General features: G+C 42.1%; 1 protein-coding gene across 2 annotated transcripts in view; it reads left to right on the top strand.

Moving 5' to 3' along the window:
- The first annotated feature begins 2,300 nt into the window (after nt 1-2,300).
- LOC116277737 (rho GTPase-activating protein 20-like) overlaps nt 2,301-13,815 on the top strand; it is a 31,889-nt gene continuing 20,374 nt past the window's right edge. Inside the window, exons 1-3 of one of the 2 annotated variants that reach the window (XM_072953937.1) lie at nt 2,301-2,591; nt 8,861-8,927; nt 11,286-11,474. In XM_072953937.1, coding sequence (XP_072810038.1) covers nt 2,448-2,591; nt 8,861-8,927; nt 11,286-11,474 — 400 coding nt within the window. In that variant the 5' untranslated portion in view covers nt 2,301-2,447. The remainder of the gene's footprint in view (nt 2,592-8,860; nt 8,928-11,285; nt 11,475-13,815) is intronic. The other variant, XM_072953938.1, reaches the window with a different exon arrangement.

Here is a 13,815-nt window from a genome sequence, read left to right as displayed (position 1 = left end):
TACCTAAATATTTCATTTGGGGGTACTAATGTAAATGTTATTTTGTATTTAATTTCAAATTTCACTCAGTCATTTTTGGTATATAGGAAAGCCATTGACTTTTTTATATTAACCTGGTATCCTGCAACCTTGCTATGTCACTTATTAGGTCAAGGGGTTATTTCATTGATTCTTTCGATGTACCACATAGATGATCATGCCATTTGCCAAAGAAGAAAGTTTTATGTCTTCCTTCCCAATCTGTCTACCTTTTATTTCCTTTTCTTGTCTTATTACATACCCAGTAATGTTCTTATAAAACTGTATTAACATGTTAACTATATAGAGGCAGAAGAAAAGGTCAATCAGAGATTAAGCAGGGCTTGTTTTAACTGCAGAATATTTCAAAGATTTAATATAGACATTTTATAATGTACACTAGTACATCAGCTGTATTTCCCATGGAACCCTCAACTTTGGAACCCTTCTTTTTCTAAAAGCATCTTTAGAAACTAGTGTTGCATATGACATCCTTTGGAAAATATGTTTTAAAGTAAAACTTCTTTCAGTATGTTTAGCTCTAACTTCTTTCTAACTTCTTTTTATTTGACACAAGCACTATTTAAAAATTTAAGCCATATATTTGTTTATCAGTACCGTTTTCTGTTATTGTATACTACAAATACACAACAGGTGATTTTCATTTATAATTCAAATAGGATTTAAGAGAAAGAATTTAAGTCTCACAGTTTTGAGAGTAACAACTGGACTAGAGTGCCGTTCCACCACTCATTAGCTGAGCAATCTTGCACAGCTCACCGAATCTACTCACGGACTGAGCTCCCTAATAACTCTGCCACATCAGCACAGACAGTAATCAACCGTGCAGCAGATCTAGCAGGGAAATAGGAGTATAATTAAAAGAGCAAGTTTCCTGAGATCTCTGGAGTGGATTATAACATAAACATGTAGACAGAGTTAAAAAAAAATGCAGTCAATTGAAATGCCCCCCCCCAAAAAAAACAAAGAGGAAGAAATTTTTAAAAACCCAAAGTGATTTGTTGGGGAGAGAAGTGTCAAACATTGTGCTTACCCTTGAAGGATGGGCATGAGCACGAGGCATGTGGTAGACAATAAATGATGATTAGTTAATTAATTTGGTCTGACTCAACAGAGCAACCTAAACTTCGATGGAAAACAGACATTCCTCGTCCGTTTTGCTGTTTCTTATTAAAATATCAAGTTGCTTTGTAAAATACATTTTTTAAAATGATTAAGCTAAGCCTCTGACTAGCAAGCAAGCTTACTGTAGACAGAGCAGAAGGGATCATAACAAGTTTTGTCTCACATGAAATGGATGCAACACAATTTATGCACTCATAAGGAACTAAAATAAGACAATACCATCAAGTGCAGGGTTTAAGAACATAGGCTATGGTGTTCTGGGTTTGATCCTGGCTCTTGGACTCAGTAGCCATATAATTTCTGACAAATAACTTAGTATCTCTGAGTACCAGGCTCTTTGCGTAGTGGGCATAAAACTACAAGCCATTAGATTTGTTTTGAATATTTTAATAGTGCATAAAATGCTTAGCACAGCATTTGACTACCTAATCCATGTTTCCATGTTTCTAGAGGCCCGGTTAGTGACACCAGCCGGTGAGCCCCTTCGGACGGGACCCACTCGGCATCGCGGACTGAGGTCAGTCAGTGGCCGGTGTCCTAATGTATATCTAGAAAGGCGGGCGGCAGGCCGGGCCGCCGCGGGGAGGGCCGCCGCCGGAGGAGGGCGGCCGGGGGCGGGCCCGACGCGGGGCGGCCGCCGCCGCAATCGCCTGCAGCCGCCTGCAGCCGCGCTCCGGAAGGCGGGCGGCGGTGCATGGCCCCGACGGGAGGTGCGCGGCCCGCACCCGGAGCCCCGCGCGCCGCCTGAGCGCTGCGGCCGCCTCGGCGCTGCGAGTCCTCGGCAGTCCGGCCGCCGCCCCGCGGACAGGACCGCGTAGCCCCCCCCGCCCCCGGGCTGGAACTTGCTGAAAGTCTTCCCCCTGGAAGCGATGTCCCCCCAACAGGAGACGCTAGGGGGGCAGCCGGGGCGCTCCTCTTCCCTGACAGGAGTGTGTCTGATCGCGGGAGGCTCCAGCACCAAGGTAAGGACCCCGAGCAGAACCCCGCGCCCGCCGCCGCCGCCGCCGCCGCCGCCGCCGCCGCCGCGGCGGCCCCATTCCCGGCGCGAGCCCTCTGCGCCCCCGCCTCCGCGGGGCTCAACGTTCGAAGCTCGCGTTCGGAGCCGTTTGTTCCAGGCCATTCCCGCCTTACCCGCCCTCACGCCCGGCAGCGCCCCCAGCACCTCCCGGCCTTTTCTCATCTAGCCTTACTCGCTCCACACAGGACCCCGCGGCAGCCCATCCACCGCGACCCCGGCGGCCCCGCTCCCGCCCCCGGCGGGGGCGAGGGCCGGGAGCCGGGCCATGCCTTTCCCCTTCCCCTCCTGGCGCCGCCCCTCGGCGCGCCGCCCGAAGTCCCCCGGGCACTCACCGCTTCTTGACCGCGTCAGCTCCGATGTCGTTGAGGCCGGCGGCGTCTGTCCGGGCGCGGCTACCGCGCCGAGTAAGGTAGGCGGCCGCGCTGCGGCGCCCGCGGGGCCCAGCCCCTCACCTGGACCCCGCGGCGCGGCCGCTTCGAGCGATTTGCGAGGGGCGGGGGGGGGCGCCCCGCACTGCGCTCCTGGAAGGACTCCGGGTCTTCCAGGCGGTGCGCAGCCTCCTAGGTGTGCTGGGGAAGCTAACGGTCAGCGCCACGGAGGAGCCTGGGGCCGTGCTGGGTGGGGCCGGTGGGCTGCAGCGGGGGGTCGTGAGGGCTGCGGTGAAGGGCCTTGGCCCTGCGCTCGGTCCCGGCTCCGGGGCTCGGCGGGGCTGGGGGGGGGGCGGGGTGTCAGCGTGGGCGTGCGGACGGCGCGCTTGGTCCCTGTGAAAGCTGGGAGGAGGGATGCGGGCCACAACTTGCAGCGTGCCATGCCGATCAACACAGCCGCCGTGCGGCGTGCCCATTCCGATCGGGTCAGGTTTCCTTGGAACCGTTCCCTCCGCAAGTGCACGTGGCCGCGAGCGGTGGCCTCTGCCGCTTGGCTTTTTCTCTGAGTGATTGATTTGGGTGTTTCTAGCCTTGCTTGCTCTCGCTCCTCCCCTCCCCCAAGACCTTCTGCTATTTGGCCATTTTAACTCTGTGTCCTGGTGGTGCTCTTCCAGCTTCTGAGGAACCAAACTGGGATTCGAGGGATAACTTAACTCTTCCTTAAGAAATGTCTTGAGGCATTGTATTTATATCTTTGGAGCCCTAAGGGACCGCGGAGGCTCCCTGATGTCAGAATCTTACAGCCTTTCATGACTCGTCCGAGCAGGATCCGGGTGGGCTCCAGGTCAGTGGCAGAGCGGCGAGATCCGTGCGTCTGTGCGCCGAGTTGAGAAGTGTGTGTGAGCTCCCAAGGACCATGACCATGTCAGCAAGTCATCTAGGTGTAGGTGAACTCGGTATCGCTGTAGTGCATGCTCAGCCTTTGATGTATTGGGGCTGAGGTTTGTCCTTCTTGCTTGTCCCCTTCAGAGATGCAGGGATGGAGGGGAGGAGGGACTCACTAGGTTAGAGCTATATTTGGGAAGGTACTTGAATGTTCATCAATTAGCATTTTAAAGCATTTTTATTCTTGTAAACTTAAGGAATTGGGAAAAATCAAATATTTCTATTCGTGAACAGATCTCTTCTTTTTTTTTACTAACGGTAATTAGGCATACTGGTGAGGGGAGAACACATTAGAGGAGCTTGCTCATGTATCAATAGTATTGTCCAATAAATGATAGGTTGCTTTGCATCTTAAGCCATTGTCCTAAAATGCTGTCCTTCATTAAAAAACATAATGGGTTGTCTCGTTACCAATCCAGTCTTTTCCTTTTCTTTTTTAAAAAAAGTAAATGGATGTTGCCAGTTTGGTCTTTTGACAGCATTTTACTGCCTATAGAGCAGGCGTAAGGTTGAAGAACTGTTTCATTTTGCTTTTAACATATTTTTCCAGAAAAGTGCGTCTCCGCCTGTTTCAAATATTAGTAGGCATGTCTGTTTGATTTCAGACCCCCAGAGCAATAGAAAGTAATACTAATAAAAGATTATTTACAAAAGCATAGCTCAGAGAACACTGCCATTTACACTCATGGACCACAATCTTCATGTATCCCAAATACTCAACAGACTGATCTTTTTTATATTTCATCTCACCATTCTAGTCCTTGGTAGTCCGAGTGAGTCATGGGATTTATTTCTAAAAAGTCTACTATATGGTTGTAATGTTAATTACTAGGATTTGGATCAATGTTGTTTAAATTACCAGTTATAATCAACATTTAAAAATGAAATAGAAAAGAAAATATTAGCAGGGTAGTAAGGGTAAAGACTGTTTTGTGTAACTTCTTTTTCTCTGTTTCACATACGTATATGTATTTTGGGTAGGGATGTAAAATGTATTTCTTACTGAATGGTCAGAATTTTTAAAGATAGGTTTATTGGCCAGACTACTGTATGGGATGAGGTCACTTGGCTTTTAGTTCTAGCTCTATTACTGTCCCAGTAATCTTGAGAAAAATCACTTAACTTGTTTGTTTCCTCATCTGTAAAATGGGAATCAAAGAGATATTGCTGGAGCAAGTGCTTTGAGAAGCATATGCAGTGGACAAATACATCTTTTACTCTATGAAAATAAGATGCTCTTAAATAATAGGCCTTAAAGGAACACGCTAAGCAGTAAAGCAGTAGGGGTCTTTCAAGCTAGTCACCCTGAGAGTCTGTGAATTCAGTGGTGTTACCAGTGCCTCGAATGTGGTTCATGTTCTGTTGCCAAGGACGCGGCTTTGTACACTGTGATGAAATTTGGAGTGTGATGACCTAGGTTCAATTCTACATTGTTTCTGTCCTAGCCTACTGACCTACTGAACCTTTCAGTTTCCTATGTGTGAAATGAAAATAACAATAGTACCTAACGCCTCGAGATTTTTGGGGAAAATTGAATGTGAAATTGAGTGAATATTGACATATAATAAGCACTCAATAGGTGTTAGGTCTTTTTGTTTGTGCTTAACGTGCATGTCTGCTGTAATTCATAGTACTATGTCCCAGTGGTTCAAGCCAAAAATCTAGGATTCATTTTCATCTCCTGGCATTTCCTCACTCTATAGCAACCATCAGAAAGGCCAGTTGACTATCACTTCAAAACATGTCTTGAATTTCTCCACTTCATCTCCACTGTTGTCACTGTAGTCCAAACCACCACCATCTCTCTTGTACCTTTGCAGAAAGTCCTTAACTTGCCTAACACCTTTTTTTCTTGTTCTTCCCTGACCCAGTCTCCATTTAGGAGCACCAGAGTGATCTTTTAAAAATGTAAATTGATGCTGTTGCTCACCTGCTTAAAATCTTGTAGTGGCTTTCCGTCATACTTAGGGTAAAATTCAGACTCCTCTTCTTGGCCCCCCTTTACTTCACCCACCTCACCTGCCTTCTCTGCCTTGTTTGTGGATGCTCCAGCCACATGGGTCTTCTTTTTCACACATCACGTCATCAGATTCATTGTGTCCTGAGGCCTTGGTTTTGCTGTGCCCTGGGCTTCTGCCACAGGTCTTTGCCATGTGGACACTTCCGTATTGTTCAGATCTTGGGTCCTCCCCGAGACCCGTCCTGACTGCCTAAGTAGAAGTTGCTCCTCAGTCATGCTCTATGCCTTCTGTTTTATTTTCATCTTAGCATTCATCCTGGCCTGATATATTCTTATTTATTTCTTTGCTGTGTTACCTGAACTGCTCACCAAATTGTGAAAACCATGAGAAGAGGGACGTTATAGTGTTCAAGGCAGCCTCCTCAGTGCCTAGGACACTACATTTAATGTATTCATTAAATATCAGCTGGGTTGTGTACAGCAGCGAACAGGGACAGATACGCCCCTGTGTTCAGACTTTGTGACTTAGGGCAGGGTCAGCAATCCTTTTCTGAGGGGGCCAGGTACTGAATAATTTAGGTTTGTAGACCATAATGTCTCTATTGCAATTGCCCTCTATGCCATCATAGTGCTAAAGTAGCCATAGACAATGTGTAAATGAATGGGCATAGCTGTTTTCCATAAAACTTTATTGAGAAAAACCGGCAGTGAACTCCTGGTATACAGTTTGCCAACCCCGGTCATTGAGCATCACAGTTGACTAGAGCTTTCTGGGGTGGCAGGACTGCTCTTTATCTGCAGTGTCCAATTTGATAGCCACGAGCTCCATGTGGCTGTTGAGCACTTGAAATGTGGCTGGTGCAACTGAGAAACAACATTTTTAAAGAGCTTCATGGAGGTGTAAGTGGCATACAATAAACTGCGCATATTTAAAGTGTATAGATCAGTAAGTTTTGACATGTGTATACAGCTATGAGGCAATGACCACAATCAGGTTAATGATTGTATTTATCATTCTTCAAAGTTTCCTCCTGCCCTTTTCTAGTCCCTTTGTTCCCTCCTCATTCCTAGGCAGCCGCTGGTCTGCTTCCTATCACTATAGGTTAATTTGCATTTTTAAGAATCTTATCTAAATGGAATTATACTATGTATTCTTTTTTGGTCTATCTTCTTCAATTATTTTGAGATCCTTCCATGTTTTTATGTGAATCAGTAGCTCATTTCATTGCTGAGTAGTATTCCTTCATGTGGATAAACCACAGTTTGCTTATCCATTCACCTATTAATGGGCATTTGGGTTGTTTCCAGGCTTGGGATATTACACATAAAGCTGCTGTGAACATTCGTGTATAGATCTTTGTATGGACTTGTGCTTCCACTTGTCATTGTATGACTATTCTTTCCCTGTTTCCTCTCTTAGTTCTTCTTTGTTTTCTGTTATTCTCTTTATTATCCCAAAATTCAATTCAGTCTTGGGATGCTGAATTCTGAAGGATTTACTCTATAGAATTTTTACATGAAGAATATATAGCTAGAAACCATATTCACTGGCTACAGGTTCAGAGGATAAGAAGGATGGTGCCTCTGATGAACTGCTAAATTAAAAAATAAGCTTTGAATTAGATCATGGATTTAAAGATCTTTAGTATGCACACCACATTTTCCCTGTTTAGCTTTTAGCTTCCACTTATTTCTATTCACGTTCAATGGTGAGTTTTTAAAAATTTTATTAGTGGAGAAGATTGGAATGGTTGAGAATGAGGTAGGGAAAGAGCATTGGAGAGTCCCATCTCCTCCTTACTGGTGTATAAACACCACACAGTGGGTCCTCATATTAAAGGGAATGACTTTCAAAAGGGTGGATGCTTAAGGAAACACTTGGACAATACCATTTCTTGCGTGAGATTCTCTATAAATATGAACACACGGTGTTACTATGATGTGACATGACATGTATTTAAGATACGTCATAGTCTTAAGTATTTTGATTTGCTTGTACACATTGCTGTCGTTAAGCCCTTAAGAAAGAACTCAGGGCCACCAAAATTTAGAATAAAATATCTGATTTAGTGTAGTTCAATTTAGTAATATATTTAAGATATAATTAAATCTATATGCACTGAGTAAAGCAGGCCCCTCTGCATAGATTTCTAAGCCTGTAGAATTATACATTGGAAGAGAGTGAGTAGCTTGAGGGGAAGGAAGGGAAGTTAGTTAATGACATGACTCATTTTCTTATTTATGCTTTTCTTTTGGATAAGTGATCAGTCTCATCACCCCAAAAGCATTTCTATTCAGTGTGTAATTAGGAATTGAGTCTCTCTGTTTATACTGCTCTAAGGAATTATTAATGTGTACACTACACTACATGAAAAGAAAGGATTTTTACTAGATTGCTCTTCCTGTTTGCAATAAAAATTTTTGACTAGAGGATAGGAAAGGAAGTGACAAAGTAGGGGAGGGGACTTGGCAGGATGATCTCCTAGCCAGTTCCCTTCATTATAAGGTCAGGGTCATGATTTTTAATCAGAAGATAAAGGCAAGAATATTAAATATTGCCATTCTGTTCTGACTTCATTTTAAACATTTTTGCTTTATCCTCTTCTAGACGATACAGCAAAGTCTGTATAATTTGGTATTATTTCTTTGAAATAGAATTTTTAGTATTACTGGGTTGTAATTCTGCTAGTGAACGGTTTCATTGTTTCCCATAACTGGGCCTATTCTCTAGACAGTATTCTTGTCCTTTCTGTCCCCAGGACTGGACTTGCCCAAAATAAAGCCAGTGTACACTGTGCCAACTACCTGTCTCCCCAAAGCCCCTTGGTCAGTCTTTCTTTCCACTCAGGAGCAGCTGACTTAATAATCAGCCTCTGAAATTTTACTTTTTCATCACAGACACAGCAGTGTTGTGGTTTTCTGGATAACAAGGTTGTCTTTGCAGGGGCACATTGGAGATTAATTCTAGTATTTGCTAAGAAGTGCAGAGACCTAACAGAAGTCAGGAATCTAAGTAAGATAGATTGATCTTTTAGTAAACCAGGAAGGGTTTTGGGGGGTTTTTTTGGTTTTGTTTGTTTGTTTACTTTACACAAGGGCATGTATGTGATCTCACATTCTGTGGGCTACCCTATTTATAATACTGAGAGCCTGATTCCACTGAAGTTCATGGATCCCTCATCATCATGGGAAAAGGGCAAGATTTCTGAATCCTCTGTTAGGGGTTAGAGGAGAGATGGGTTGTAGGAATCAGCATTGCCACCTTCAAAGACCGTATCACCCCCATGAACCATGAAAGCATTTATATTGGCCCTATGTTTTTGCAAAACATAGAAATGCCAAAAAATATGTCTTTGTTCAGTTACCAAATGTGAGAGAATGATTGTTAATTCTTTTATCTCCAAGGGCTCTGAGAAAGAGTACCATTCCTGGGCGAATTCTAGCAAAGAAGAGGCACCATACCCACTTACTGGTAAGTTTCTGTGAAAATATAAGATGGATTGGGTTTTAATTATCGTTCTAAATGTCTCAGAGAATTGGTCATATGGCCCTAAATTTAAATACTATTAAATAATTAAGCCCATGTAATATTCACCTATTCATTTAATAAATACACGTATCAAGTATGTCCTATGTGCAGATAAATGATAGCTCTTCATTCAAGCAACTAGTGGTGTAGAGGGGAAGAGAAATGTCAATTTTCCTTTTTTTTTTTCACTTTACAAACAGAACTGTTTTGTCAAACCTTTTAAAACTTTCTTTCTAAGAGAAAGCAAGATGTGCTGGAATTCCATTTTCCCTGTATATTTATTTTTCATATTTAGTTCTTGAATCTCCTTTCCTTTTCCTACCGTTTACCTCTATAGAAAACCTCCTATGATCCAGTCATGCCTCTTAATCTATCAGTGAGTATTTAACACTTGCCCTGTACCCAGATCTTTGCTAGGCATCAAAAAAGAAAATGAAATTAAACCGTTTAGATTCCTAAAACTCTTTATTGACTTATTTAGCAATAGGTACTACCTTACCAACTAACTACTTTGCTATTTTTCCAGCCAAATTTCCCAGCATCCGTTTTGAGGAATTACTGGTAAATAGGTCACATCTCACCTTATTTAAATCATTTAGCTACAAAAATATTTCTTGATCAGTGAAGTCCTTCAGTATAGTTAACGGAAGTAGGGCAATTAAAATAAGGGACAGCATCTGTAGCAAATCTTGAGATGATGACATTGATGATGATGACGATTTCTGTTAATGATTTTTAAATGCTTGCTATCTGCCTAGCATTATGCAGAGCATATCACATGAGTTATCTCATGTAATCCTTTCATTGACCTGTGAGATCACTACAGTGTAATTTAGGTTTCAAGTGATATGAATAATCTAAATCCAAACTTTTCTATGAAATGTATATTCTCAAGCTTTAAAGCAAGCCATCATGCACATAGCACAAAATTCCCTGCATTTCCAGTTTATTTCTTAATGTTGTCATTTGTGTAAAAGTCAATGAGCAACAATTAAATCTGTGATGAAAAGTCAAATAAGTACTTAAAATAGTTGTTTTAATAAAATATATTAATTTAATTAAAACTATGTAGGTAGTAACTGTCAGGCTTAAAACAACATGAAGCTTCATTTTTAACTCACTAAAAAAAACACATAGGATATGGGACATGGTTGTTACTTAGCAGCAATTCTCCATTGTATATTTTACTGCATCTTGCAAATTTCAGTTGTGGATTAGCTACTGGCTATTTTGGTAAATCAGTTTTGTTTTATTGCTGTCATAGAAGTCTTTTTTATTTTTCTGCCTTAGTCCCTGAAAGTTGCTATAGTACTTAATATCAGTGAAACATTGACACTGTATGCCTATGCGAGATGAAAAGGAAAAGTTCACTGAATTAGATTCAGTGATAAGTCTGGAATGGAAGAGACCTTACTCTCTGTACTTAAAAAGTAAACAAATCTACAGCACAATGGTACTTAAGAATTGAGGAAATGAAATTACTCAGCGTACTAAAGAGCAAAAACTGATATTGCAGCCAGATGTCCAGGGTTTAGTTTTTCTAGTTTGAAAATTCCTTTTTGAATCTTGTTTTTGTGTCTCTTATACCCTGCAGTCTTCCTCCTAACTATTGCCTGTGAAAAACGGCCTCAGAGTGGCGTGGTGGGAGGGAAGCATAAGTCAGACAAGCCAGCCCTTGAATAACTCTAATTGTGTATAACTAATAAAGAGTATAAAATGTCTTCTTTCAGGCAGATATCTTGTACTGAATAATAGTAATAATAGTGATCTTTGAAATATATAGTTATTTGCCCTTTATATTTAAATACTGTTAGCCACTAAGTTTTACTTATTTGATCCTTATAATACTGTGTGATGGGTAGGATAAATATTTTAATTCATGGATTTAAGGCTGAGAGAGGTCAGGGATTTGCTGAAGATTTACAGAGGTAGGTAGTGTCAAAGGAGAAACTAGAATGCCTTTCAGTATTCTCAGATGTGAACATAGGAAAAGTCAACATGATGCAACTCACAAACTAACCTGTGCATTCCCAAACAAGATATTCTTTAAAGACTTTTTCCTCTTTGTTTCTCCTCTCTACCCCCCCCCCCCAAAAAGAACTACTTTGGTGGGGCCACCTGCATTACACAGTGGTCTCCAAGTGTAAGAGTGTGCATGGTGATCGCTCAGTCAACAAAAGGATTCTTTATACCAAAAGTCCCAGGAGCAAATTGCAGGACATTCCAGTCTGTAGCACACATGCTTATACTGACACAGTGCCAGTCAGCCTAAAGTCTACATTTAGACTTTTCTCTGTGTAGGACACGAATTCGACTATGGGATTAAAATGAACCACCTCCGAGACACGGCACTCCTGACGCAGGGGTCAGAGGACTCCCTGACACCTTCCAACCTCCAAGAGCCCTTCCTCATGGAACAGCTGCCCCAAGAGAAGCAGTGCCACTTCATCTTGAAGACCAGCCGGCTGGCTGTGGCCCAACAACTGGGTGGTGAGTTTTCTCCCTCTTTCATGAGAGCCTTTTTTAAGCAAAACTTTTCATTCCTGAAAACCAAGTTTTCAAAGTTCTTTGCCTTTATACAGGCAAAGACCCAAACTTCCAGCCAGATGAGGTATTTTTTTTTCTTTTGAATTTTCTAAGTGTTTTGAAAGGAAAGATGGAGCTTTAGAAGATGGGTTTATAAATCAGCGGTAGGAGTGACTGATGGGTAATCAGTGGTTGGTTGTGGTACGGTCTGTTCTTTCTTCACTATCCTTCCCCCTTTAACCTTATGCCCACTGCAGAGTCAAAGGCACCAGGCAGTGCGGCAGGTGCTTCAATGCCTTCTTTGTACTGTAATGCATTGCATTGTGTGTTCCCCCTAAATGATCACATTATTAAAAGAAGGCCGTCAGTGATGGGTGTCAGGAGATGCTGGTGCCCTACCTGGATCCTGGCACTGATGATCATGTGAAGATGAAGGTAATTTCCACAGAAATCTCTCCTTAGCCTGCTAAGCTAATCTGAATTCCCTGGGAACATAGCCATCTGTTACCCTCCCCATAATAAAGACTCCAGAGTGATAAAAAGTGGTGTTCAACATGGGAGGACCATCATTAATTACCCTAACCCGTGTTTGAGCTTTAAACCATCAGTCTGAAAGTAAGATTGTATAGAAATAAAAGCATATGTATCATACCAAAAAGTGTGAGTTGGGGGTGGGAGGATAGCCAAAAATTGATGCTGAATGTTTGGAGCTGCTTTTGTAAACCTGAACGAACTGGGATACCCCATGGACAGTGGCCACTGTTTTATGCTCATCTCCACACACATGCATGTCCAGCCCTGTCTCTTTCGGTTGATGACCTAGCCTCAAACTTTATACTTTATTGAAATCACTGGTCAGGACTCCTTCGTCTTGCCAACACCAGTGATAAAAACTGACCCTGCATTTGCACCAGTCCTCCTCTCTCCCACAGACTTAAAGTGAGTTTTTGAACTCTAAGGCTGTTTACTCACATCTTTGGGGTGTTATGGAGATACTACAGTTTTCCATCCCCTGAAACGTGAGCTCCATGAAGGCAGAGAGTTGAGTCTGTTTTGTTCACTGCTATGTTTTCAGCACCTGAAACAGTGTCTGCATATATAAATTGAACTCAATAAATATTTGTTGAATGAATTCTTTTATTGACAGGTCTGTTGCTGGTACTCATTGAAGACACAAAGGGACTGTTGCCTTTATAACTAAGCTGAGGAAAATGGTGTTTTACTCTTCTATCTTTATACCCATGTTGTTCAAAATGATTTCTCTGGGTCCCTTGTCAGTAAAATAAATTTATTTTAACTGACTTGACCAAAACAATCAGGAGTCAAGAATCCTAAGAGTTTTACCCAACTTTGTCAACAGCTTGCTTAATTAAACTGTAGGCATCCTCTGTGTGTTAGTCCTCTGTTTCTCTCTGTTGGAAGTTAGGATACTATTGGTTGCAGCTGTAAGATGATTCACGCTAAGGGAATGGAGTGACTACAGACCCATGGTGGCAACCTACCTGTGAAACTAAAACTTTAACAAGTGAACCAGTTTTGTATTTTTTTTAATACCCAAGATTTTGATGAACAACTGCTTTGGAAACCACTGACTTAGAGCAGGGCTCAATAGACTTTTTCTGTAAAGGGCCAGATAGTGAAATTTGCAGATCAAGAGACAGAATTGACGGTATTACACAGGTACTTAAATAACAAGAGGAAAAGCAAATTTTCACAAATTTTTTATCGAGGACATTCGATACATAGTAATAGAGTACAATTTTGTGTGGTACAGATCTACTAATGAAGAGGAATTGGATTGTTTTGAGGGAATAACATTTTGCTTAATTGAAGTGCAAAGTTAGTATTCCAGTTATCACCATTGAATGGAAAGTGTTCTGATCTGTAATTAGGTTTCATGGATTTCATCATCTTTGAAAATACCTTTTCACACAAGTAGGTACTGCCAAATACTGAGATACCACGCTATAAGTGTACAATTTTAATTGAGCATGTTTCTCTCTTCAGAGACATTTGTAGAATTTTGTTAGATTCTTCTTTGGATATTTGCCTTTTGGCGTGTCGTTTCATTGCAGTTAATCACTTCCAATTGAAAGTTAGGTAGAAGTGAAAGGCTTTTGAAACATGAAATTCCCCTTTGCACAGGTCAATTGCACAGTTAAAGGATTTGCAAATGTAGAAATATCCTTTGCACTTACATTGAGGCAGGTAAATACTGCTAGACATGTAGTTTGAGCTCAGAAAATATCACTGCTGCAGTTTTTTTTATGGAAATGGAGATCTTGCTTCTTGTTTTGACTTTAGA

Source organism: Vicugna pacos, chromosome 33 (genome assembly GCF_048564905.1).
Source record: "Vicugna pacos chromosome 33, VicPac4, whole genome shotgun sequence".
NCBI lineage: Eukaryota > Metazoa > Chordata > Mammalia > Artiodactyla > Camelidae > Vicugna > Vicugna pacos.
This window is presented reverse-complemented; position numbering and strand designations above follow the sequence as displayed.